Here is a 25,207-nt window from a genome sequence, read left to right as displayed (position 1 = left end):
TCAGTGGAAAATAAAATAATTACAAATGCATAGCCTTCTATAGACACTCATGTAACTAACTACATGCTGGCAGGCCGCGCATATTTCCCAATAGAAAGTTACATTGTGGTCATTTCGAACACAAATTCGGGCAACTTGCATTCACACTGAGGGCCTCTTTTTGTTTTCTAAGCAGTGCATTCTCAACCTATCTTTGAAAGGGGGGAGGGTAAATGGGTTGAACCACTGGGTTTGATGAGCAACGTAAACATCCAACCAAAAAGTAAAGTATCATTCAAACTGCCCAATAGAAGCTTTGGAGTGTTGATGCTCTCCTCTCAGCGGCGACGATGGGCGGTCTTTTATGCCTAGGGCACTCTGTTAGGTTGCGCATAGGCTGCAGTTTCAGTTTGTTTTATTCACCATTTTGAGTAGCTGAAGGTAAAAAAAATAAACTAAAATCGCGTTTGGAAGACAAATCGTTGCCTTAGATTTAGTTTTACGCTGTAGCCGGGGCGTTGGAGTTGGAAGGTCTCGTTGCGCCCTTTGGAGTTGCAGAGCGGGACGATTTTGTTTTTATTTTTCTAGATTTCATTTCCCCTTTCTTACATTCTTAACCTCTACAGTATTTCTGCAAAATGTCAAGACCAGTGAGGTAGGTTTTTCCTAATATGTCCTCCGCTGAGGCTGCACGGTGTGCACGTTGCCTTTCGCAGGCAACACGCACGTCGCTACCATGTTGTGCATTTTAGTCACCGTTGCGTTTATTTGATTAAACATTTATGTAAATGTTTTTTTTTCTTGTCGTGCACGCACTTGATAGCATGATTCCTTACTATGTGGAATGTTCGCCATGGTTAGGTTGAAATGTCTGTATTGCGCGTACCTTGGCGTGTGTGCGTGCATCTGGTGCAAATCATGCCTAAAAAACGATCCAACGCGAACATAATTTGGTGCACTAACCATATGTTTTGTCTGATTTACCATTGTTTTATATGTCCCTGGACTGTGGCATGGCCTGGTATTTTGCGTGAAATGGGAAGGAGACAGACTGGCGAATATGGCTACCCATTCATCCACGGGAGACTCTGAAAAGCTAATAAAAACCAGGGCTAGAGGTAGACATCAGCTCATGGGATGTGCTATTGTTAGCGCGCAGCCTTGCGACGTCTGCACTAACTCCATTTAAAATGCAATTGTCGTATATTTTGATAGTCTTTATTACTAGGGAACAATTACATTTAAAAGGCCGAAGACAGCCTTGTTGGTTTTCAGTGAAAACGCGGTAGGAGAAGGGGAGAGCGGAGGAACTACATTTTCACTGATGGCAGTAAATGAACACTGGAAGTGTGTCAGAGGGGGCGGAGTGGCTTTAGAAGTCACCACACCCCCCATGCCTAGCTCTTCACTGCCTGAAAAGACCGAAAGGGTCGCATTTGAGCGAAGGGGGAAAAAATCGTCTTTGTATCTCAAGATAACCACCAACAAATGGACGATACTTGTTGATTCAATGTAGCATGCTATCGGAAACGAAGCACGCGCCAGCAGAATGTTGCAACACTAACCGCAAAGAGCCGATTTAACTCAACGGTTTATGATGATTTGTGCGGCGACTAGTGTGGACGGCAGAGTTCACATACAATTACGTTTTAATATATATAAAATACATATTTCAGGCCCCAATTACACTGAACAATGTCGTGTGTAACTGCGGGCTATTTTGGGTGCTGAAATCAGTCGTTTGTACATTTGTGACACCGGTCTAGTCCGCCCACACTAGTCGCCGCTCAATTCCGTCGTAAATCGTGGAGTTTTTTGGCTTCCACAAACAATGAAACCGATATTGCGCCCACTGATATGCAAAAAAAGTAGCAATGTGGCGTCGCAGGTAACCCAGGCTCTCTTCCTTCCAGGTAATTCGCGGGTCCCAGTCCCTCGATATTTTGTCTCATTACGGTCACTGTTCTAGTGGTGGTCAGCTTTCGGCCTGTCTGTCTGTTGCAAGGTGGCGACAGGGCCTGGCCTTGCAATCTAACCGCTTGTAAAATTACTTATTGCCCTGAGTACTCTTCCTCGCTCCCGTTAGCTAATTTAACCATGTGTGGGACTGTTACCAATACTACTACAATAGGGTGGTGGCAGAATATTGAGCATGGCCTGTGGTCAGCAGTGTGTCACCTGAAGTGCAGATGGAAAACTTTGGTTTTAGAAGTGGGGGGCATAACCTGACAGGGGTCCTCCCTCAGAATGTTCTTGGGCATCTAATATGACCATTTTGCTGTCACATTAATTGTAATTAAGCATATAATATGTTTCTGAACACTTCAACATGAATGTGGATTCTACCATGATTACAGATAATCCTGAATTAATCATGAATAATGATGAGTGAGAAAGTTATAGATGTGGGCTCCTCAGTGGTGCAGCTGTCTAAGGCACTGCATCTCAGTGCAAGAGGTGAACACAGTCCCTGGTTCGAATCCAGGCTGTCACATCAAGAATTTGTTCTTAACTGACTTGCCTCGTTAAATGAAGGTTACATTTATTTATTTTTAATACCCCCTGTAGAGCTGTTTTTCTCACCATCACAATAACAGGGGAGGTTAGAATTTGAAGGGGTATGATATTTGTGCATCTAATTTTCTCACTAATTATCATTCACGATTCATTCAGGATTATCGGGTAATCATGGTAGCATCCACATTCATGTGTGTTCAGAAGTGTTTAGGAACATTCTATTCTTATTTACAATAAACATGACTCCAAAATGACAATGCATTATTTACCATTCATTTCTACTGGACACAAAATAATCTGAAACAACCAAAAACAAACAGCAAATGCATCCAACAAATGTGTGGAGTCTCAAGCTTGATGTAGTCATTGTGTGCTATGAATGTGGGACCAAATACTTTTTACTACTTTTAATACACATACAAGTGGATTTGGCCGAATACTTTTGGTCCCTTAAAATGGGTGGGGACTATGTACAACAAGTGCTCTAATTTCTAAAGGGTAACAGTCTGCACTTAAACACCATTGTCATTGTTTGATTTCAAATCCAGGCTTGGGGTATGAAGAAAAGAAGAAAAAATTATTAGCTGTCCCAATAATTGAGGGTACTGTAATTCATTATAGGCCTAATAGTACTGTAGAGCTGTTTTTACTTGTGCACGCTATATAGCTGGATTGCCCTGTCCTGTCCCTAGGGATCCACCACCCTGCAGCGCCCCAACTCAGCACACCCCACTCAGCTTTAGGATCTTAGTGAAACATTCATTAACCAACAGTACGGCAACCCCCCAGGGCCATGACTGGGCAGCCCAGCAGTTAGGGATTGCCTGAATAGGTATCTCCACTTAAGTGGGCGGGTTTTCTAAATGAACTCCTTTTGTTGTACAGTATTTCATATAAGGCACCCAGACCTTATGAAAGTTGCACATTATACCTTTAATCTTGTAATGAATCTAGTCTAGTGATGCATTACATTTCTGCCATCCATTGTGGGAGGATAACCAACCTTCCAATTAATGGTAATGCATTTCTGAGCCACTATAAATGCTAGATTACACTTCTGATAAGTCTCCAGTATCAACATTTCCAAGCAAACAAAAATGGCGGGAAGGGAGAAACTGTAAACATGCTGAATTCAGCCAGCCTTCACAAGAGCATAACATATGCAGATATATGTCCCCTTTTTGTGTTTTACACCTCCAGCAGAGGAATTACATTTGAGTCCATGATATTCAGTTTCATTGGCATATATGAATCAAGTCCAATTTTATTTGTCACATGCGCTGAATACAACAGGTATACCTGTTGGCCTGTAGACCTTACAGTGAAATGTTTACTGACAAGCCCTGAACCAACAATGCAGTTTTAAGAAAAATACAAACAACAAAAAATAAATAAGAGTAAAAAAGTATTAAAGAGCAGCAGTACAATACCAATGCCCAGGCTTTATGCAGGGGGTACCGGTTAGTTGAGGTAATGGGTGGTCTTATAAGCTCAGACATAAATGACTGCAGTTTATGAACAAAACTGGGCATTCCAACATATCTGTATCCATTCATTATCATTAATAGTCTTCCTCACATTTTTGTTTTGTGTCATTGGAAAAAGCCTATCAACAATTGATACAGTTTGGAAATCAACTTTTGTCAGACTGCCTGAAACTATTTTAAGTATATAAATCTTCTGGCTTGTCCACTGTTAGACGCAAAGAGAGAATAAAGTGGCGAGGTGGTCTAAGGAACTGCATCTCAGTGCGAGATGCGTCATTACAGTACTACACTACTACCCTGGTTCGAATCCAGGCTGTATCACAACTGGCCATGATTGGGAGTCCCATAGGGTGGCGCACAATTTGCCCAGCGCTGTCAGGGTTTAGCCGGGGTAGGCCGTCATTGTAAATAAGAATTTGTTCTTAACTGACTTGCCTAGTTAAATGGAAATGTAACTGATTGAGGCAAAAATAATAGTGATTGAGGCAAAACAAATAGCTAAAGTTAGTGAGCTAGCTAGCTAACATTAGCCAACTTTTGGCTTGCTCTAATGGTACACCAGCTGGTGAAAACTAGCCAAGTTAATTTACTACTGTTGAAACAGGACAAAACAAAGGCTACAAAACATTTCCATGCACACAACAGCTGTTAGCTGCTAGCTATTTGTCAGGTAGCAGAGATCTAAAGCTGAACTGGCTGTGGTAGCTACTAGCTAGCAAACTAGTTAATTCACTTCAGACAGAACTTCAGTCGAGAGGGATTGAAACATGTAACGCATTAGCTAATGTTACATATCAGTTACACTACTAACTCAGCACTGGAAATAAATACTTTTTTCCTGTTATGTCAAACAGCAGTTACCTTGCCAGCTACATCAGTCAAATAAAAGTAGCCAGTTTTTGTTCTGCTTGCCTTTACAAGTCAGAGAACACACACAGACAACAGCTGCCATTCGCACATTCTGTGGTGTCCATCTTAAATCCAGGCAGCTCATACTGCCAAACAGCCTATCCGACCACTCTTAAGGCACAGATGCCACGTTTTGTATCACAGTGCAATGATAAAACTGGGGGGGGTCAAACATTTAATTTCAGTGTGTGCGCGTGCGTTCAACCATTCCACTCATCCACATTCCCAAATGAGCCCTTGAAACTGGAGAAGTGGGACACCAGTTTCCTAAAACTCCCTGTCTGTGTGAGGGAGCTTGATTATTAAAACGCATGCAACACATGCTGCTGATAAATGGTTGACCGCTGAGTGTGGTAGAATAGAGGGAGCTGAGACTTGATAACCCGGTTGCTCCTGAAATCTTTGGCTGCATTCTGACACATATATTATCCTCTTACTGGAGATAAGAACCATATAGAGTTTGGCATTTTATATGAACCAGATGGGGTTCATAGTGTTATGTTTGTCTAATCTCTAATCTGAAGACTTCTGTTCGTTTCTAGGGCCAATGCCGATCACACAATCAGTGGGCTAGCATGGTCTTGAGTCGCCACCACAAGATATTATCAGGCCAATATTCCAGCTAGCACGGTATTGTTCAGAGCAGCATGATTTTGTGAAAAGCGTATTTGTGAATTAGTAGAACGAGGTAGGCCTACATAGCTAACATTATATAATTGGGCCCATCTGGACTCACATAAAGCATTGGACATTCAAAAGATATTTATCTTTAATCAACCCTGTGTGTTGAGATTGGTGCAGATGAATAGCCACATTAGACTATTAATTTGTACCCTTTAGCCTTATTGTGTCCTCTGTGAGGAGAGGGCTGAGTAAGATGACTGGGTCACTCTGACAGCATGTAACCTGTACGGTAGTGAACGGCTGTGATGATTATTATTTCTGCATGTTTTGTCCTACAACGACAGTCTTCCTAACTGACTAGAAACAGGAAAGGGAATTTCTGATTGGCTGTTTGTTTACTTAACAGGAACAAGAAGGTGGTGAATTACTCCCAATTCCAAGAGTCTGATGATGCAGGTGAGAGGGCAAGTGTGTGTGTGTGTGTGTGTGTGTGTGCAACTGCAACCCCTCTCCCCTGTAGCTAAACTGTGAGTGTGTAACCCCCTTTCCCTTCCCTTGTAGATGAGGAGTATGGGAGGAACTCAGACAAGCCTAAGAAGCCTCGTGCGGCTCCTCGTGAGGTGAAGCGCAAGCGTTCAAAGAACTCTCAGGAGGACAGGTGAGCCCAGAGAACAGCAGCACAAGGCTGAATCCTAACTCGCACTTCAGTGAACATCTCACGTTGTCGTCAAGCATTATTTCGAAATACGAGTTGAGGGCTCAACTCAAGATTAAGCGGTCGCATAATATCCGGCCTTGATGTGTAGAGGAACTGTATCTGCCTCCTTTGGTGCTTGTTGCTCAGTTGTTGTTTTTGGTTTCAGTGAGGATTCTGATGAAAAACTCTCAAAATCCAAAAATGATTCAGCAGGTAAGCCATTCTGGTTGATTAACAATATTATGTTTGTTAAATCTTCATTTCTGATAAATGTATGATGCTAAGGTTATAGGGGTTTGGGCTATTGAAAGGGGACTAGGGATAGGAGATATTTTGGGACCGTACTAATGGTGAATGTTTCTGTTTGGGTGCAGATGACTTTGGTAGTGATGAAGGCAACGACTTTGGAGAGGAGGATGACGAGGATGGAGGGAGTGACTTTGAAGCTAAACGAGGGAAAAAGGGAAAAACAGCCAAGGTGGCAAAGCCCACTAAGAGGACACCCAAGAGAAAACGACCTGCAGGTAAGACTCATGCACTGAGGTGTGTGTGTACCAGTTATAATGACTGTGTTATAACCTGACTACGTCTTTCTGTGTGTAGATGACAGTGATGAGGAGGTGAGTCGTAAGGTGCGTACGGTGCGCCAGGCTGCCACCAAGGCCGTGTCCAAACAGAGAGAGATCCTGCTGGGAGACGGGGGTAGCGAGGACGAGGAACGTGAAGACAAAGAGGAGGCCTTCCCAGACCGTAAGTCAACCACTCTACACTATAGTCCTACTGACACAACCACAAAAATGTACACTGAAACTTAGTTATCCACACAGCACTGAGCAAATCTACATGGATCGTAAGTCAACCACTCAGTATTACATTGAGCGTATATCAACCACAGTGCTTTACAAACTATAAATAAACCACATGAATGGCTTTCATGGAGCGTAAATTAAACCAATATGGAAAGTGACATTTGTCAGGTGAAATGACCAATAATCACAAGCTCGTCCCCCTCTCCTCTCTAGCTGATGAGTCGGGCAGTGATGAAGACTTCATGGTTGAGGATGATGATGATAGTGACTACGGCCGCTCCAAGAGCAAGAGGAGCAGCAAGAAGGTGATCAGACGGAGCAGGCCGGAGAGGAAGGAGAAGAAATCCCCCAAACCAAGACTAAAGGCCACCGGTAGGACTGCTCACTATGAATCAATCACCCGTATCCTTCAGAACAAAAAGCATAGGTTGTTGTACAGGCTGTTTTTCGATAAAGTTTTTGTATCCTCCCAGCCTCAAAACATAATTGAATGAATGTGTATCCCTAACTGTGTGTGTGCGCCTCTCCCAGTGACCCCCAGCCCAATGAAAGGAAAGGGTAAAGGTCGCTCAAGTGCCGCCAAGGCCCCGGAGAAGAGCTCGCCCAAAGAGGAGGAGGAGGAGGAAGAGGAGGAGCCAGAGAGCCCTCTGGAAGAGGAAGAAGAAGAGGAGGAGGAGGTGGTGAAGAAAGACTCCTCCCCCGCTCCCAAGAAAACTAAGGAGGTACCTGGGAAGGAGAAGAAGGAAAAGGAAGACGCAGAGGAGGAGGAGGAGGAAGAAGAGGACGGTTCGGAAGAGGATGCACCCTCTGGGGAAGACTAGCCCCACAGAAGTTCCACCTCTCTCCCCTTCCACATCTTTCTCTCTTAACCTTACGTTTTTTGTTTTGTTTCTCTTGGTTTAGAGGATTTTATTTCGGTTTCCGTGGTGGCCTGGCTCAATGGTTTGAACCTCGTGGTGTTGTTGTTTAGTGTTCATTTTTATCTTCCCCTAATGAATGACTGACTGAGGACAGTGTCTGTGCATGAGAACATGTATACCACCATATGGCTGTGAGGGGGTGGGAGGAAAGAACATGTGAGATTTGACTCTCTGTCCCATCCACCCCATCACTGTCCGCTCTGCTCAGCAACACCTCCACTGGCTCACCTTTCCTCGCATTTCTCATCTCCTTCTCTGCAGTGACTGCATTAGTCTTTCCTACACAAGTCTGTGTGAATATCAGAAAACAGTTTCTTTCGGCTTTGTTAGTTTGCCTTTCTGAGAGCTCAGTGCTAGTATGGATCCGTCCTCGACAGTCGCTTGGTGTGTAGTCGTTAGTTTTCTCTCTGCAGGTGTGTGTGTAAGTGGGCCTTCTATAAAAAATACACTTTCTACAGCCATTTTCTTTCTACTCCTGTCTCCGTCCCCTTTCCTCCTCAAGTAATCTCTGGTCTGACATGACTGGAATAGGTGCAAGCAATGTAGTGTAACCCTTGCTTTTGCCTATCCAGTAGTGTTAGATCAGGGATTACTAACTGAGCCCTGGGTTTGTTCAGCCAGTCTGGGTTAGGGTCTCCCTCTCCTTCCTGGTTTGTCAGTGGACTGCTGGTGTTCAATCAAAGCACTTTATTCACTGTGCAACACTACCCATTGGTTCAGTCGGAACCCACCGCTGACGAATCAGAGAGTGCCACACTGGAGACTCTTGAGGGAGGATATGATGTCTGTGTTTCCTGTCTATTTCCCTGTATCTAGATTGCCCTCACTGAGGTACTCGGCCAACTAACCCCATAGCACTGTGCAGACAGACACTGTGCTTTTGAAACTCTCTCAAACACAACACATTTTAGCAGGAAGGTTTTTATGGTTGTTATTTTAATGTTAATTTAGTTTAATTAATGCTCTGTTATATTTCCCCCTACTCTGAGGTTATGCCCTGGTCCTGTGTCAAGGACCGTCAGTTTAACACATACACAAAGCTTGTTTTGTTATTGAATATGTAACGGTTCAGTAATGTGCTAGTAGGAACAGAGTTGAAGATCACTGGTTTGCAGTAGCAGTGTGTTATTGTGCTTTAGACAGAGTGCTATGAGCTGTAAACGGTTAATGATGTGGTGATTGAGGGGTCATGGAAGCAGGTCCTGGATCAGCCCTCCGAGAACCTCTTCTTCATGCGTCTTTACCGTGTGCTGGTATTACTACAGTGCAAGGGTGTGATGGAGCACACGCTCAAGGGGTTTGGTGTTTCCTCACCCTATGCCCTCTTCCTTTGGTTTGTGGTCCAGAGATGTTAGATGCTTTGAATGCCACTGCTGGGCATGATACATACACACAGAACATCCTCTCTTGTTCAACCCTTTGTGCCAGGCATCCCCAAGCTTTTTTAAATTTAATTGAGAGGTTTTTTTTTTTTGAGTCCCCAAATTGATTTTTGTTTTTGTTGGTTTGCTTTACTTCTCTATTCAGATTTTTTTTGTAATGTTTGTTTTTTAAGAAAAGAAATAAAATTTATCTTGATTTTAAAGAAAAGTTGACCCTATCCATCTGTTTTTCTGCTGTGTTATAACTGTCTGGGAGAGCAGACCCAGCCATCCCTCCTTTCTGTTCCACTCACTTCCTTTCTCTCTATTCTCATCTCCTGCTCCTTCACTCAGTTCATACTCACTCCCTCTTTCACAGAAGCTTGATGCCAGCTAATGTTTTGCTCCACACCTCTGCTCTCGTCCACAACCAAGAAACACTAGCTGTATTTCCCCTACTCTGCCCTGCAGAGATCTGATATGACTGGATAGGTGACAACAATATGAAGGAATATAGGTCAAACCACTGCTTATGCCTTCCTGGTTGTTTCTGATCTGCAAATGGTGCAGAGGTGAGAGACAGCATGATATGAGTGCTGTTTTTCAACTCCCTTGGTTGAAAACCTTTTGAGCCAAACCTATGGTATCAAAAAGTGTTCTTGGTCTATATGGATTCATTATTGTTTTAGCTGAGAATGAACTCTACCAGTTATTAAAACGCGTTTGGATGCTTAAAGATTGAATCTGTTTCTTCTTGCCTTATTTTCCTTTGGTCCTGCTGAACTAGAGGAGGCACTGTGTATGGTGTGATACATGTGGATTGGAGGGTATTTTATTGTGTTTAGGGTGAATACTAAACCAATCCCTAGCCCCCTAATCCTGAGACAATCCTGTAGATCTGAAATGATTCCACCCAGTCTGCAGTACTGCCTAGGGCATTAGGGGTCACTTTGAACTTCAGCAAATGACTGCTCTGCCTCTGGTGATGACCAACCGAAGCCATAGATCTGACATAGAAAAAGAGGATGAGGAGGGGGTGTCTGACATGTAATCAAATAAAAGACCTAGCTGACCAAGATCAACGCTTTCATACCAGGGGAGGACTGTATGTATATATTTTGTTAGCCTATCCTTCAGGCCCAATGATGTGTTCTGACCAATACCAAATCACTCAAGACCCCAAGACTGCAAACACATGCCCTAGAAGCTGTTTGAGCAGACCCAAACTGACCCTGGTTCTGGTGCACTTTCACTGTTACCCTCCTGACTGCAGTGGATATGTTTATTTGCCTAATTCTGAACTGACCCCTAGCCCTTTGACCATATTGAGTATACCTATTCAATCCTTTTCTACACAAAGGCCTTGGGGTTAGGAGTTCATTTAGATTGGTCATCCTAGTATAGGGCTTCTATCATATTCCTGAATGTCACTGAATGCTTGTACTGTATGGGGTTTCTGTGTTCAGGCAGCGGGGGCTCCAACACAGGAATATGAGTTCCATACTGCTGGGCTTTTTTATGCTCGATAACCGAATGACTGTCACTGGTGTCCCAGGTCTGAATCAGGCCCTTAGTAGAGGGGAAGGATGAAAACAAGCAGTGCTCTGGACCTCCAGGCCCAGATTGGAATCCCCCTGTTTAACATGAAGACATAACCATGATAAATCATGGATTTGCTCTTACTTTCCTATGCTTTCTTCAGTATCCCTGCATTTCTATTGCTTTTCATTAATATTTTCTATGTAGCTTACATTTACATTGCTAGTACAATTTAAGCAAAATTGGGATTCTTACAGGTGATGGAGCCGAGAAGCTTTTGTCAGTAGTGTGGAAAGGGAACGTTGAACTGTTGAATCTTTTGCATGTTGTGGAAAAGTGAGCAGTGATGATGATGAAGAAAACAATATTGTGGTCTTAAAGTATTAACGACAACAATGATGTTGACGATGTTTTGGTTTCCCGGCTTCTAATAAAGGCAACCTACTTTTTATATGGATTTAACTAGTTGTTTTCTGATGTCGACCTCTGTGTTTTATGTGAGAGTGATGTGGGGCTCATAGAGTCATAATACCCACAAAACCTAGCGGTCAAACAAGGAAATGGTTCCCATCATTTTTCCCATAGGGGATTTTAGAAATACTTCCAATAAGGCCTGTGTTTTGTGTATGCTTACCCTGGTGTGACATTTTGATAACCATGTAAATGTCTCACGGACAAGGTGACTTTTATTAATATATTTGCCTGTATTTACCCGACACAAATTAAATGCTAATTAGCTGCTAATGTGGCTATCATAAAGAACTACAAATGTCATGATGATCTGGACGAGACTGCCAAATCGAGCCAAAGGTAAGATTCTCTGGATGAATGCCTTATGCAAGTTTTAAATTGAAACAATACCTTTTAGCAAAGGTGTCAGCTAGAGATGCTGTGCAGGAGGGAGCTTGCAGGGATTTGTAGTCTTGCATGCCTACTTTTATGCTAATTAGAATGTTTGAATCTGAGAGTAAGTAGTGCCGAATATTTTTATAAAAGTCACCTTGTCTGAGAGAGACTTACACGGTTATCAAAACATCACACCATGGTAAGCCTGCAGGAAACACTGCCCTTATTTAAATGTTTTATAAATTATAGGATAAATGAATGGTGGAAAAACTATTGGAACCATTTCCCTGTTTGACCGCTAGGTTTTATGGGTATTATGAACCTTCACTGCGGGGCTCTATTCCAGGGGACTTTTCCTCCAAGGGCCCAACCTCGGCACTACACACTGTTAGCCACAAAGTGGCAATGTTTCCATGCAGTCTACGGGTGCATCACAGTAATCTAGTCTAGTGGCCTCATTCCCTTCTTTAACACTCATTTGTAGTCACAGAATAGGTGAAAACAATATGGTAGATGCCCACTGGAAATATCACGTGTCTAGTCATCAGTACAGATGAAGGGAAGGAGAGGAGACAAGAAGAGCAAACCACTGTTGAGTAGACTATTGAGATGCACACTATCAATAGACTAGAATCATCTATGCCCTGCCAATCTGAATCATTCAACTTGATTGAACAATAATGAAACACAAACATCTGATTGGCAGCTGCAAATTCGTTGGTGGACATTTCACATCAATAGGACTGGACATAAAGAGGGCATTCCACTATACAGAAGCTCTGCTTTTGCAGACAATGTACCGGTATGTCAATCATTCTGTTATCATGGCCTATCAATATCAAATGTTTTGCGCATATTGAAATGGAAAGTATTTTGTTATCTAACTTACTTTTTACCCCCAATACAATTGCAGTAGACAGTCAGGCAGACTGTTACATATTAATTTGACTCAGCTACAAAACTTGGAAGCATCTCCAAGTACGCACACAGTCTCCACGACCTCTGCAGAATGAAGCTGCAGGTTCAACCACTGGAGTTTAAAAGGTACAGTAACCTTAAACGCATCTCTAATGTTGTAGAGTTTGATGCGGTGTGGATATACTGCACTTCAGTCAGTCAGTTAACCTAGAGCTCAAACAGTCTATCATTTTACTGGCAGCGATTTTGTTCTTCATTAGTTTTGATGTATTGTTTGCGATCTTGGTTTATTAGGCACGTTTTTATAATGCTTTAGCCTATACACTGTAGAAAACATTAAGAACATCCCAAGTTTGTAGGCCCGTGGACCTTATTTTTTTAGGGGAGGGGGACTCAGTTGTGTTCTCAACTTACTGTTGAGAGTTAGAATAATAGAATACACAAGGTGCAATTTCAAAAATGTGGTTGTGCATCAGTAAACATTTTTTTTACTGGATGTGGGTACGCAGACCCACGAGCCACTGTGGCCCCTCAGGATGAGTTGTGTTTTTTTGTTGCACCCACCCCCATCAAAGTTGCCCTCCCCTTCATCTACACTGATTGAAGTGGATTTAACAAATTACATCAATAAGGGATCATAGCTTTTACCTGGATTCACCTGGTCAGTCTGTCACGCGAAGAGCAGTACACTCAGTGTATAATGTCTTGACATTACAATTTCCAGAATGAGCTCGTCTGTGAATGAGGAACTAAAAACAGGTGTTTTATAACAACTTTGTGAGCAGACAAGGTGGGCTAGTATTCAAAATGAATGTGAGTTGTGCTCATTTCACACGTAGGCTACAGAAAGTAGGCTATAACTACAGTCATGTGGACTATTATAGGCTGTACAATTTTTCCATATGAATGTTTGCAAATATATTGAGATGAGTGAAATGTTTTGCTCACACAGTGGCTCGGCCATCCATCATCTCTGCTTTTCCTAACTCAGATTTTTCAGTCTGTCTTGATTTAATGGCATTTAACAGTAACAGTATAGCTTCCGTCCCTCCCCTCGCCCCGAGCTGGGCTCGAACCAGGGACCCTCTGCACACATCAACAACTGACACCCACGAAGCACCGTTACCCATCACTCCACAAAAGCTGCTGCCCTTGCAGAGCAGGGGGAACCACTACTTCAAGGTCCCAGTGCAAGTCACCGGTTGAAACGCTATTAGCGCGCACCATCGCTAACTAGCTAGCCATTTCACATCGGTTACACTAGAGAGTGCCAGACCTCTGTCCTTTCTCATAAAGCCAGAATGTCACAACTCAGAAGATTCACTTTGGACTACAGTGGTGTATCTAAACACTTCACTGCACATTGGGGGCTGATATACTGGCCTACGTTCACACTGATGAAACCTCAGGGTGCTGTGAACAAGAGCTATCCCTCTTTCCTTTTTGTGTGGAGGGGGTAAACACACACACGCAGACATGAAGAGGCCTGCGTTGCTACACCCATGATTCCAGTTAACTGACTTTGTTTGTTTGTGTGACTGACCTCATGTGCTGATTCCCCTTCTCCTCTTTAACACTGTAAATGCCTAATTCAGCACTTTTAATTGCTGGCGCATGAACACTTTGATGTGTTTTTCTCCTTCAAAGTGCTTGTTTCAGCTTGAGCACTGTCATGATTTGCCCTACTACATGACTCATTTCTCTGCTCATGTTAAGCATTTCTTGATTTTCCTGACATGAACATTATTCATGTCCATCTGGGATTTCTGTGCCAGTCAACGGTAGTTGTGGCTCAGAGCTGTGTTTCTTTTGTAACATAATAACTATTAAATCCCTCTCATTTTGGATTTATTGAAGCAGTGACCTCCGACTGACTGTCCTAGTGGTTTAGGTTACTTACCTGTTGTTGTCACTGATACGCTTCGCTGGCAGGTGTGGGACCAGGATGTGATTCTCAGCTTTATGGCTGACTCAGTAAACATTCACCCCGGGCATGCTGTGTAGTGACTGACTGACAACTGCTTTACCTCTCTGCTGGGATGTAATCAGGTCTTTAAACTGAGAGTCAGACACAAAGAGTCTGTCTGTTTTTACAACAGTGGTCACCAACCCTGGTCCTGGAGAGCTACAGGGTGTGTAGGCCTTTGTTACAGCCTAGCACTAGTCAAACAATCATTATGACCTTGATTCTTTGAGTCAATTGTGTTGGGCTGGAACAGAAGTTGTGTTGGGCTGGAACAGAAGTTGTGTTGGGCTGGAACAGAATTTGTGTTGGGCTGGAACAGACTTTGTGTTGGGCTGGAACAGAAGTCTGCACACCCTAAAGCTCTCCAGAACTAGGGTTGGAAACCATTGTCCTAAGCGATGTGTTCCTAGGAGTATGTGTCCTGAGAAGTGTGTTTTCTACTATTAGGGACAGCCGCTGTTCTGCTTTTGGCTGACACTGTCTTGTGGTGGTTAGCCCAGTCCCTACAAGTCAATTCTCCAGGACATGTAATGGGAATGCTGATATTCCAGTTCCCAACCTGAGCCTGAGCCTGGCACTCCTGACAGCTCCCACGTCAGCTGAAGACAGGTGTGTTACCTCACCACAGGTGCGACACACATCACAACAGGTGTGTTACCTCACCACAGGTGCGACACACATCACAACAGGTGTGTTACCTAGGTCAATTTCTGATTACGCCTATAATTGCGTGGCTTATCGGAAACGACACGCACACACACACACAGGACTTACTTCCTTCTGAGAGTTGACAGACATAGGCACATGAGGAGTGGACAGAAACAGCTCTACGAGTGACCCAGAGGAACGTTAGACTGTGAGTTTTGTAGTGATGGATTAGGCCATACTTAACAGAATTAAAGAAGTGTTAGCTATAAAATGTCTTTATTCATTTAATCATTTAAGTGTGGGAATTAGAAATGTCAAGATGTTTTTTAATAAATAATTGATTTACCTGTAAAAAATAATGAAATGACAGAGAGCTTACTGTGAAATCTTATTATATATACGCTACCATTCAAACGTTTGGGGTCACTTAGAAAATGTAGAAAATGCTTTTGAGAGAAAATCAAAACATTTTGTCCATTAAAATAGCATCAAATTGATCCGAAATACAGTGTAGAGTTTGTTCATGTTGTAAATGACTATTGTAGCTGGAAACGGCTGATTTCTTATGGAATATCTACATAGGCTTATACAGAGGGTCATTATAGGCAATCATCACTCCTGTGTTCCAACATGACAGGACTATGTATATTCCTCATTTAATTGGTCAAGTTGTCTCAATTGTGATGCCAAGTCTTTATAAGTCAGTTTCTTGTTCCTGATATAAGTCCGATAGCTTTATCTAGGCACAGTACACTAGGTATCCACGTATTGTGTCAGGGTTTGATTGCATTGTGTGTGAGGTGAGCTGGCAGCCAGGCTGAAAGAGGAGGACACACCTCAGTGTACACACTGTAGGATATCTCACACAAACAATCTTATCTCTGTGAAATGTCAACGGCATATTGAGCATACCTGCAAGCTTTTTATTTTCAAAGCCTTTTATATTTAATTCAGCTTGTGTCATGCTGATTTAGTTTTTTTGTGACCCTCAGAAACAACTTTGCAGACGACCATGTAAAACCCTCAAATGTTACTTTGAAAAAGCAGCACCGCACTGTCAACAGGGCTCCCGAGGGCCCCCCGAGTGGCGCAGCGGTCTAAGACATTTTAGTGCAAGAGGCGTCACTGCGGTCCCTGGTTCGAGCTCAGTGCTTATTATTGAAAAAGTCTAAATCTGATTTTTGGCATATAATGTTAATGATATGTTAGAGAAAGGCCATACTGAATGACTCAGAACATGAAGAATCCTATTTGTCTTGGTAAAATGCATTTTATAACATAAGGAAGTGAAATTTAATCTACTGATGAAATGACTGAGCTGATCCACAGAAGTATCACACACACACACACACACACGCACACGCACACGCACACGCGCACACGCACACGCACACGCACACGCACACACACACACACACACACACACACACACACACACACACACCTTTATGGGAGAATAAAGGGAGACTGAAATAGATTGCTGACGCTCCCACATTGGATCAACTGTGAATCCTGTCCCTCAGTTCTTTAAAGCAGACATTTCTATCTGCACAATGTGTTGAATGTTAATGGTCGGATGACTGAAGGTACATAAAACTGGCAGGGTGTATGTACACAGTGATTTATCTGATTCCTTCCTGGAAAGCTACAGTATATTCCAGTTCACCTGAAGTGTCTTATTTGAATATATCACATCTTGGAATCTTAATCAATCGTTTTCCATCCTGTTTTCCCTGCGAGTTACAGGATGAGGCAGATATATAAATGGAACCCTGCTTTCCCCCCTCTTCTCTGTCATAAGTGTTAAGCTGTAGCTTAACTCCACACCTGTTTATAACCAGTTTATTCCGGTGGTTACTAAAGTTTCAGCATTTGTGACTCATCTAAAGCTCACCAATGACTCCCAAGTCCAGGCCCACTAGTCGGGAAACACATGTATAAATGATTGTAGAAATAATTTGGAAGCTTGTTGCATCCAGTATGACTTATGATATTTGATCCTTTATCTTGTTGTAACTATTCATGTTAGCCTGTTCTCCCTTACTTCTCTCAGGGCCCATGTTTCCATGTGTGGATTTCTCTGTTGATTGGCAGAGTTGAGTTAACTACATCTACACTCACCAGGCATGACCACAAGACTGGAACCCTTTATCTTCACTGACCCTTCTCTACTACCTCCATAGGACAGAGAGAAATAGACGGAGCTAGACATACAACTCTCCCACTATCTCTGTCTGCCAGAAGTGCAATGTGAGTACAGACAACACTATACATGGGGAAGCCATCCAGTCAGCTATCTAGTCTGTTATCCACTATCTTGAGTAAAGAGACATTGGGACCTCCGGACAGCAGCATGGGACACAAACACCAGCCTCCTTTCACTCTGCCCCACGTACTCATTTACATACGCAGGTCACTCAAGGACTACCCCCTGTAAGCCTAGACCCTTAGATTACATGGATAGAGAAGAGCATTCTGTCCTGTCCAAACAGTCACTATAAACTCCTGTATCACAGTTGTCTCAGAAACTGTGTGGGAGAGAGACAGAGAGTAGGGGATAGACCAGAGAGCGAGATAGATAGATATAGAGGTATAGACAGAGGAAGCATCTTTGAGTCATGCAGGGCCGTGTGTGTCAGCTGTTGCTGGTGAATGCTTTGACCTGTGGTCTGGAGGTGTGTATGGCTGCAGGGACCTTCTACATCCCCCCTCTACTGCTGCAGGCCGGCATGGAGGAACGCTACATGACCATGGTGCTGGGTGAGGCAACACTCTATGACCATATTGTCATTCTTGAATGACTGTAGTGTGAACACTGTATGACCATGGTTTGAATAAATTATTTGTTCTTCAGCTCTGAAGTAGATCTCCTTCTCTTCCTTCCTGTTCTCTCTCTCTCTCTCTCTCTCTCTCTCTCCCTCTCTCTCTCTCTCTCTCTCTCAGGAGTGGGTCCAGTTCTGGGTTTGATCTTCGTGCCCATTATCGGTTTGTATAGTGACTCGTGGCGTGGACGTTTCGGTCGGCGGCGGCCATTCATCTGGCTCCTTTGTGTGGGGATTCTGCTGGGCCTGCAGGTGATGCCCCAGGCCTCTCACCTAGCTGCCTTGCTCTACCCACAGCACCCCCGCTGGCTGGAGAGGGTCCTGCTGGCGGGGTCAGCCTGTCTGCTGGAGTTCTCTGGGCAGGTAGAGCAGAAAATATATTGTTAAATAGTATAAATACACTAGTCCAGTATCTGTATCTGGGTTAGGCCATTATTGTAAATACAATAGAGTTGAAGTGAAGTAGTTTATGGGCCTGTAATTGCTGTAGTTTACTGGAATTTTGCTTAGATAGCATTGTGATATAGAATGTTTCTGACTATATTTGAATTCTTTCTTTGAATTCAAATGGTCTTTTTTGCTTCTTACTGTGTGTGCGTGCGTGCGTGCGTGCGTGCGTGCGGTGTTTATAGAAGCTAAATGACTGTTGTGATCCACAGGCCTGTTTCACTCCGCTGGAAGCTCTGATCTCAGACCAGTTCCCAGGAGAGAAGGAGAGCAGAAGGGCCTTCTCTGTCTACTCACTGATGATCAGCCTGGGAGGATGCCTGGGGTAAGGGACCTCTCTGTCTCTATCTATTGCTCTCACTCGCTCTCTCTCTCTATTCCCTAAAGATCAGCCCCAGGTGCTGCCTGGGGCAGGGTAACTCTCCAGCTCTCTGAGATAGTGAATTGGACAGAGATCATATCATTAAATAGACCAGAGTCCTCCTGTGTCCTCTCTGTCTCATCCTAGGTACCTGCTGCCAGCCCTGGACTGGAGCCATGCCCCGACAGCAGCCTACCTGGGCGGCCAGGAGGCCTTCATCTATGCCCTGCTCACCCTCATCTTCCTCACCTGCCTCCTCAGCACAGTCTTCATCTCAGAGGAAAGATACACCAGAGGGGGAGAGACAACTAGGAAGGATCTTAGTGTTAGCTCCGCCCTGAGCCGATACTGTGCACACTCCTTGCTGCCGCGGCCTCAGTGTGTGCGGCTGGCGGTGGGGCGGAGTGTGTCGCTGTGTGTGTCGGCGCTGCCACGCATGTACAGTGTGTGTATGCACGTGCCGGCAGTCATACGCAGGCTGTTTGTAGCCGAACTGTTCAGCTGGATGGCTCTGATGAGCTTCATGCTGTTCTACACAGACTTTATGGGAGTGGGGCTGTACCGGGGAGTACCCAACGCTACACCTGGAACACAGGAGAGACTACGATACGATGAAGGTAGGATGGACAGACTTTTACTTGATTATTATCTTTTCATTTACCACAATGTTTGCAGCAAATTTGTCTTCTCCTTTTTTCCTTTTCACTCATTATCTTAAACCCTTTTAACATTTTCATATTAGATTTTAAATGCATCCATTTCAATACACTCATACACCTACTTACCCCCGTATCTCCCCAGGTGTGCGCATGGCGAGTGTGGGTCTATTCCTGCAGTGCCTGACCTCAGTGGTCTGCTCCATCCTGATGGAGCGTTGGATAGTGTTGCTAGGCACCCGGGCTGTGTATGTTAGCAGCGTGGTCCTGTTAGCGTTAGCTACAGCTGTGATGAGTTTCTCAAAGAGTGTAGTGATGATCACTGTCATGGCCGCAGCTACTGGATATACCTTCTGTGTGCTGCAGGTCCTGCCCTACACCCTGCTGTGTCTGTACCACTCTGACAGACAGGTGAGACAGATTACCACTACATGTTCTGACAGGGAAGTGATCACAGTAGATAAACCCAATCCCACCCTCTTCCCTCTATCGCTCTCTCTCTCGCTCTCTCTCTCTCGCTCTCTCTCTCGCTCTCTCTTTCTTTCTTTCTTTCTTTCTTTCTTTCTTTCAGGTCTTCTTCCCCAGTTCCAAATCCAGACCTTCTCACCCAGGAGATAGTGATGACCACATCCCCTCCAAGCCCCTTGTTCCCCCTGACTCCGTCCACATCCATGGCAACAGGTATCCAGAGGGGGTCAATCTCCCCGGAGATCCCCTTCTCTCTTCCTCCTCCACCTCCCCCCACGTGTCCCTTCCCCTGGAGAGAGGAGAGCCCATACCCCTGCCCTCTCCCCTGGAGAGAGAAGGAGAGCCCATACCCCTACCTCAGAGAGGGATGTGTCTAGACATGGCTATCCTAGACAGTGCCTACCTGCTTTCACAGGTAAACACTAAAGCTAGGTTCTACAGGTTAGACCAGATGACCAGTGAACAGATGAGTGTGTGTTATTTGCCTCAACAATAATGGTTATTCTATTGTGTTCTGTTCTCTGGCCAGGTGCTGCCTGCTCTGTGTCTGGGCTCCATAGTGCAGCAGTCTCACAGTGTCAGTGCCTATATGGCCTCAGCCTGCTCCCTCAGCATCATGGCCATGCTCTGCTCCACCTGTGTCGTCTTCACACGCAGTGACCTCCACAAGCTCACAGGGTCAAAGGACAGCGCTCCAACACTGACGGGGCTAAACAGTTAACCCATTGTGGATGTATCTGTGTTGTGGAATTACAAATTTCTATTGGATTTTGTCTGACCATTATCATCGAATGGAATCCGGAATCCTGTAGAATCCGGTATGGAATCCTGTAGATTTCAAAATATGCCACCTGACTCCTCAAATGCATCAGGGGTTAAAGAACCAAGGGTGGATGATTGCAGTCCTGATATCAGCACCTCTAAGACTGCCTGAAAGGACAGGTACTTCTTGTTTAGTGTGCTGGCACAACCAAGAAAGTAGGTAAATCCTGGGAAACACTGTAATGGACAGTAAAATAGTTTTCCTTCCAAGATTGGTCACCATATATGCTGGTCACAGATGCTTCAAGATATCAGGGGGAATACTGAGACAGGCTACTGTTCCTCTGACACAATAAAGGAGGATAAATTGATACTGCTTATTGCCATGTCTGAAATGTATTATGTTTGCTATTGGTTACTGCAATCTAACATGTTTCAAAGTACACTTTGTTCACTGCTATAACTAAAATGTTGCATGATTGCTATCTAAGGCCATGAAAGTATTCTGAAGTCTGTTGTGCATTTGTGTACAGTAAGTTTACTAGATGTATATGTGGATGTATGTATTTATGTGAGCCCCAGGGCCAGAGGGAAAGTTGGGGTATGACTCCCACTCTGCTATTTGCATTGGGGTTGAGGGGTAAGGAGGAGAGGTGGTGTGTTTTTGTGTGTGTTTTCCCCCCCATGTTTCCATGGTAATGATAAATCCTGGTGTGTGTGTGTTTGGGGTGGGGGGGGTCAGGGGACTCCTCTCAGTGTGCCTGATCCAATTACGTATATAAATCCTCGGCTGACGATGCTATGTATTGGCAATTGCGAGGCTTTGAAGCCAGTAGGCCATATTGGCATTCCCCAGTAGGAGCAGTCCTCCATAGAGATGACTGGAATTCTACAGTATTTCAATTAAATGTTTCAAGGAAAAAATTACATTACATTTAAGTATTTTGGGGGGGGGGACAGTAATATTAGTACCAAAAAAAACTTTACGGTAAATGTTTTATATATTTTTTTCATTTTTTATCTTTGTTCAGCGCACATAATATATTTAAAAGTATGCATTCAGGTGTCTGTAATAGAATAAACATGTCAATTGAGGAGTGCCATGATGGCTGTCCGGTGGCTTCTATACAGCACCAGGGTTTTTAAACATCATTGGTCTGATCCGATCCTGCTGTGCTCTGTTGCTAGGGAAGCTATCTGGATCCACTCTCATAAGGAGTGTCATATGAAACATAGTACAGTTAAATACAGTACAATATGAAGATAGGCTAAAACTGCTTCTCTAATAGAAATCACCAATCACACTTGTAGGTGACTTTGGCTAGCGTAGAAACAAGGCATCAGGTCTAACGGTTGTCTCGCACCGAACTGCGCCTGAAAACATGTCAGTTTGTCACTTTCATGAGGTTGGAGGAATAACGTGTAACTATTTAAGACATTGGCTCGACTCTGTTGTGGCTTTAGATTTTTTTTAATGAACAGCTAAGAAATTACCTCTACCTTTTCAAACCCCTGCCTAGTCTCTTGTCTGTTTTGCAAGTGTTCCCGGAAATCTCTTGATGTTGAGCTTCTGGGTTTAAAATCTCTGTGGTACAGTACTAGCAGAGACTCGTCTTCAATCTCACTTGTCTGTCATGTACAGTTGAAGTCTGACATTTAAATACACCTTATCCAAATACATTTAAACTAAGTTTTTCACAATTCCTGACATTTAATCCTAGAAAAAAATCCCTGTCTTAGGTCAGTCACCACTTTATTTTAAGAATGTGAAATGTCAGAATAATAGTAGAGAGATTGATTTATTTCAGCTTCTATTTCTTTCATCATATTCCCAGTGGGTCAGAAGTTTACATACACTGTAACAGCCATTGGTGGAAGAAGGTGAGGACCAAGGTGCAGCGTGGTATGTGTCCATATTTATTAAAATGAACACGGAAATAACAAAAAGAGAAAAGAGGCAATTCCTGCAGCTCCTGGCTGACTGACGGCTCTGGCAACTCCTGGCTGACTGACGACTCTGGCAGCTCTTGGCTGACGGGAGACTCTGGCAGCTCCGGACAGACGGGAGACTCTGGCAGCTCCGGACAGACGGGAGACTCTGGCAGCTCCGGACAGACGGGAGACTCTGGCAGCTCCGGACAGACGGGAGACTCTGGCAGCTCCGGACAGACGGGAGACTCTGGCAGCTCCGGACAGACGGGAGACTCTGGCAGCTCCGGACAGACGGGAGACTCTGGCAGCTCCGGACAGACGGGAGACTCTGGCAGCTCCGGACAGACGGGAGACTCTGGCAGCTCCGGACAGACGGGAGACTCTGGCAGCTCCGGACAGACGGGAGACTCTGGCAGCTCCGGACAGACGGGAGACTCTGGCAGCTCCGGACAGACGGGAGACTCTGGCAGCTCCGGACAGACGGGAGACTCTGGCAGCTCCGGACAGACGGGAGACTCTGGCAGCTCCGGACAGACGGGAGACTCTGGCAGCTCCGGACAGACGGGAGACTCTGGCAGCTCCGGACAGACGGGAGACTCTGGCAGCTCCGGACAGACGGGAGACTCTGGCAGCTCCGGACAGACGGGAGACTCTGGCAGCTCCGGACAGACGGGAGACTCTGGCAGCTCCGGACAGACGGGAGACTCTGGCAGCTCCGGACAGACGGGAGACTCTGGCAGCTCCGGACAGACGGGAGACTCTGGCAGCTCCGGACAGACGGGAGACTCTGGCAGCTCCGGACAGACGGGAGACTCTGGCAGCTCCGGACAGACGGGAGACTCTGGCAGCTCCGGACAGACGGGAGACTCTGGCAGCTCCGGACAGACGGGAGACTCTGGCAGCTCCGGACAGACAGGTGCTCCGGACAGATTTTCTACTGAGTTAGGCCTCTCTTCCTTTTCCTCTCTGCTGTCATTCAGAAACTCATTCCATAGTCTGCCCGCCAGCTGGAAATCTTTGCCAATGGGTGTACGTGTGTGTAGGTTACCTGCCACCCCCATCTGAAGCATAGGTTACTGTAGCCTACTGATGACATTACAAGCGTAGACAAATTCAGAAATTAGGGAAAGATGTTTAAATAGAATGGATTGACCTTATCGACGCTAGGTAAGGATACTAGGATACTATAGGTATCATGTTTCACATTAGATTTTTTTATTTTATTCTTGTGCTGCTCTGCACACACAAGCTTCCCAGCTAGCACAGAACGTTATTGTAACATTACCTAAAGGTTCTTCTTTTCATTTTAGAAAAATAAGACCCCCAACAATAAACCAAAATTCTGGGAAAGTTATTTTTACTAAGAACCAAAGGAGAACCTTAAGGGAACGTTGCTATTTTGGTAAATTAGTAACAAATTGTTTTCTGAGAAAGTTCAAATAACCTCATTAAATAACGTTATTATTTTGGTGAATTAGAACTTATATGTAGGCCAAATGGGATTTGTGGTTCCCGTTTGGTCTTTGGAAGAAAAAAAGTTCTGGGAACGTTCTGGGAATGTTCCGTATTGAAGTTCCATTGGATCAAACTGCTGAAAGAGGAGATAAAGTGTGTGGAGGTGAGTGTCCATCATTTCGTAAATAGCTTGCTAGTTTTTTATTTCCCCCCAAAAAACTTGATTTGAACGCTACTTTACAATTTATTTACAATACAAACAGTCACGTGACACCTTGGTCACCATAGCAAATGTTGAAAGTTGGGGAAATAAATGGCTGCCAGGCAGTTGAGCTTGTTTCAAGTACTGCTAATATTAGTATTTGTACAGGTAAGGAGTCAGAGAAACATACAAATCTACCACGTGTTTATATTAACATGTTAGGGGATAATACAGTTATTTTTTAACATGTGTATGTTGATTTCTTTTTTTTATGCATAAGTTAGCTAGCTAAGCTAGCATGTTCTCCAGCTGCATTGGCTGCTAGCTAGGTCTGACCATAAAACTATTTTAAAAACTTATTTCCATGGAGAGTGACAATTGACGTCAGATAAACCTCTTGCCATGTCATAAATTGGGTTATAATTTGAGCATTTTGAAACGGGTGGCGATAGATTTGACTTGTTGATTGACTAGGCTACTTGGCTAGTACCTGACGATGGTAACCAAGTCACATGACCCATCATGTAAATACAGTGCATTTGGAGAGTATTCACTTCCACATTTTGTAACGTTACAGCCTTATTCTAAAATTAAATAGTTTTTTTCCCGTATTAATCTCCATACAATACCCTATAGTGAGAAAAGCAAAAACAAGTTTTATACATTTTTGCCAATTTAAAAATATATATTTTTAATGAAATTTGTTCCTACAATCCGGTCCCTATAACTACCCTTATGTATGTTTTCTACAGAAGAGTGCCAACTTAACTTTTAAAAAGTTCATACAAATCAAATCTAATGGATTTGTCACATGCGCCGAATACAACAAGTGTGTAGATTGTACCGTAAAATGCTTACTTATGAGCCCATTCCCGGCAATGC

The 25,207-nt window shown here is 44.0% G+C and overlaps 2 protein-coding genes across 4 annotated transcripts; both read left to right on the top strand.

Moving 5' to 3' along the window:
- Nucleotides 1-349: 349 nt before the first annotated feature.
- On the top strand, nt 350-11,299 carry LOC118400259 (nuclear ubiquitous casein and cyclin-dependent kinase substrate 1-like). The gene is made up of 8 exons (XM_035796933.2): nt 350-634; nt 5,923-5,972; nt 6,078-6,174; nt 6,380-6,426; nt 6,588-6,737; nt 6,817-6,963; nt 7,236-7,394; nt 7,554-11,299. Exons 1-8 carry the CDS (start codon nt 618-620, stop codon nt 7,841-7,843), a joined length of 957 nt encoding a protein of 318 aa, XP_035652826.1. The 5' UTR covers nt 350-617; the 3' UTR covers nt 7,844-11,299.
- A 3,968-nt stretch (nt 11,300-15,267) lies between these two features.
- On the top strand, nt 15,268-21,831 carry LOC118400258 (solute carrier family 45 member 3-like). Of its 3 annotated transcripts, none has more exons than XM_035796932.2 (8): nt 15,268-15,428; nt 17,404-17,980; nt 18,164-18,405; nt 18,702-18,814; nt 18,998-19,467; nt 19,652-19,917; nt 20,078-20,389; nt 20,504-21,831. In XM_035796932.2, the coding sequence occupies exons 2-8, from the start codon at nt 17,839-17,841 to the stop codon at nt 20,693-20,695; spliced, it is 1,737 nt and encodes a 578-aa protein (XP_035652825.1). In that variant the 5' UTR covers nt 15,268-15,428; nt 17,404-17,838; the 3' UTR covers nt 20,696-21,831. The 3 variants fall into 3 exon arrangements, with proteins under 3 accessions (XP_035652825.1, XP_035652823.1, XP_035652822.1); XM_035796930.2 differs by having other exon boundaries at nt 17,345-17,980; XM_035796929.2 differs by having other exon boundaries at nt 17,274-17,980.
- Nucleotides 21,832-25,207: the final 3,376 nt, after the last annotated feature.

The sequence above is a fragment of the Oncorhynchus keta genome, chromosome 21 (assembly GCF_023373465.1).
Source record: "Oncorhynchus keta strain PuntledgeMale-10-30-2019 chromosome 21, Oket_V2, whole genome shotgun sequence".
In the NCBI taxonomy this organism is placed as follows: Eukaryota; Metazoa; Chordata; class Actinopteri; order Salmoniformes; family Salmonidae; genus Oncorhynchus; species Oncorhynchus keta.
This window is presented reverse-complemented; position numbering and strand designations above follow the sequence as displayed.

What these genes read in the sequence shown, in the direction of transcription:
- LOC118400259 (XM_035796933.2), top strand. An exon ending in CCAAGAGTCTGATGATGCAG is followed by an intron (nt 5,973 to 6,077) that starts GTGAGAGGGCAA and finishes CTTCCCTTGTAG; the next exon opens with ATGAGGAGTATGGGAGGAAC. An exon ending in ACCAAGACTAAAGGCCACCG is followed by an intron (nt 7,395 to 7,553) that starts GTAGGACTGCTC and finishes CGCCTCTCCCAG; the next exon opens with TGACCCCCAGCCCAATGAAA.
- LOC118400258 (XM_035796932.2), top strand. Translation starts at nt 17,839, where the DNA reads ATGCAGGGCCGTGTGTGTCAGCTGTTGCTGGTGAATGCTTTGACCTGT. An exon ending in CTACATGACCATGGTGCTGG is followed by an intron (nt 17,981 to 18,163) that starts GTGAGGCAACAC and finishes TCTCTCTCTCAG; the next exon opens with GAGTGGGTCCAGTTCTGGGT. An exon ending in TGTACCACTCTGACAGACAG is followed by an intron (nt 19,918 to 20,077) that starts GTGAGACAGATT and finishes TCTTTCTTTCAG; the next exon opens with GTCTTCTTCCCCAGTTCCAA.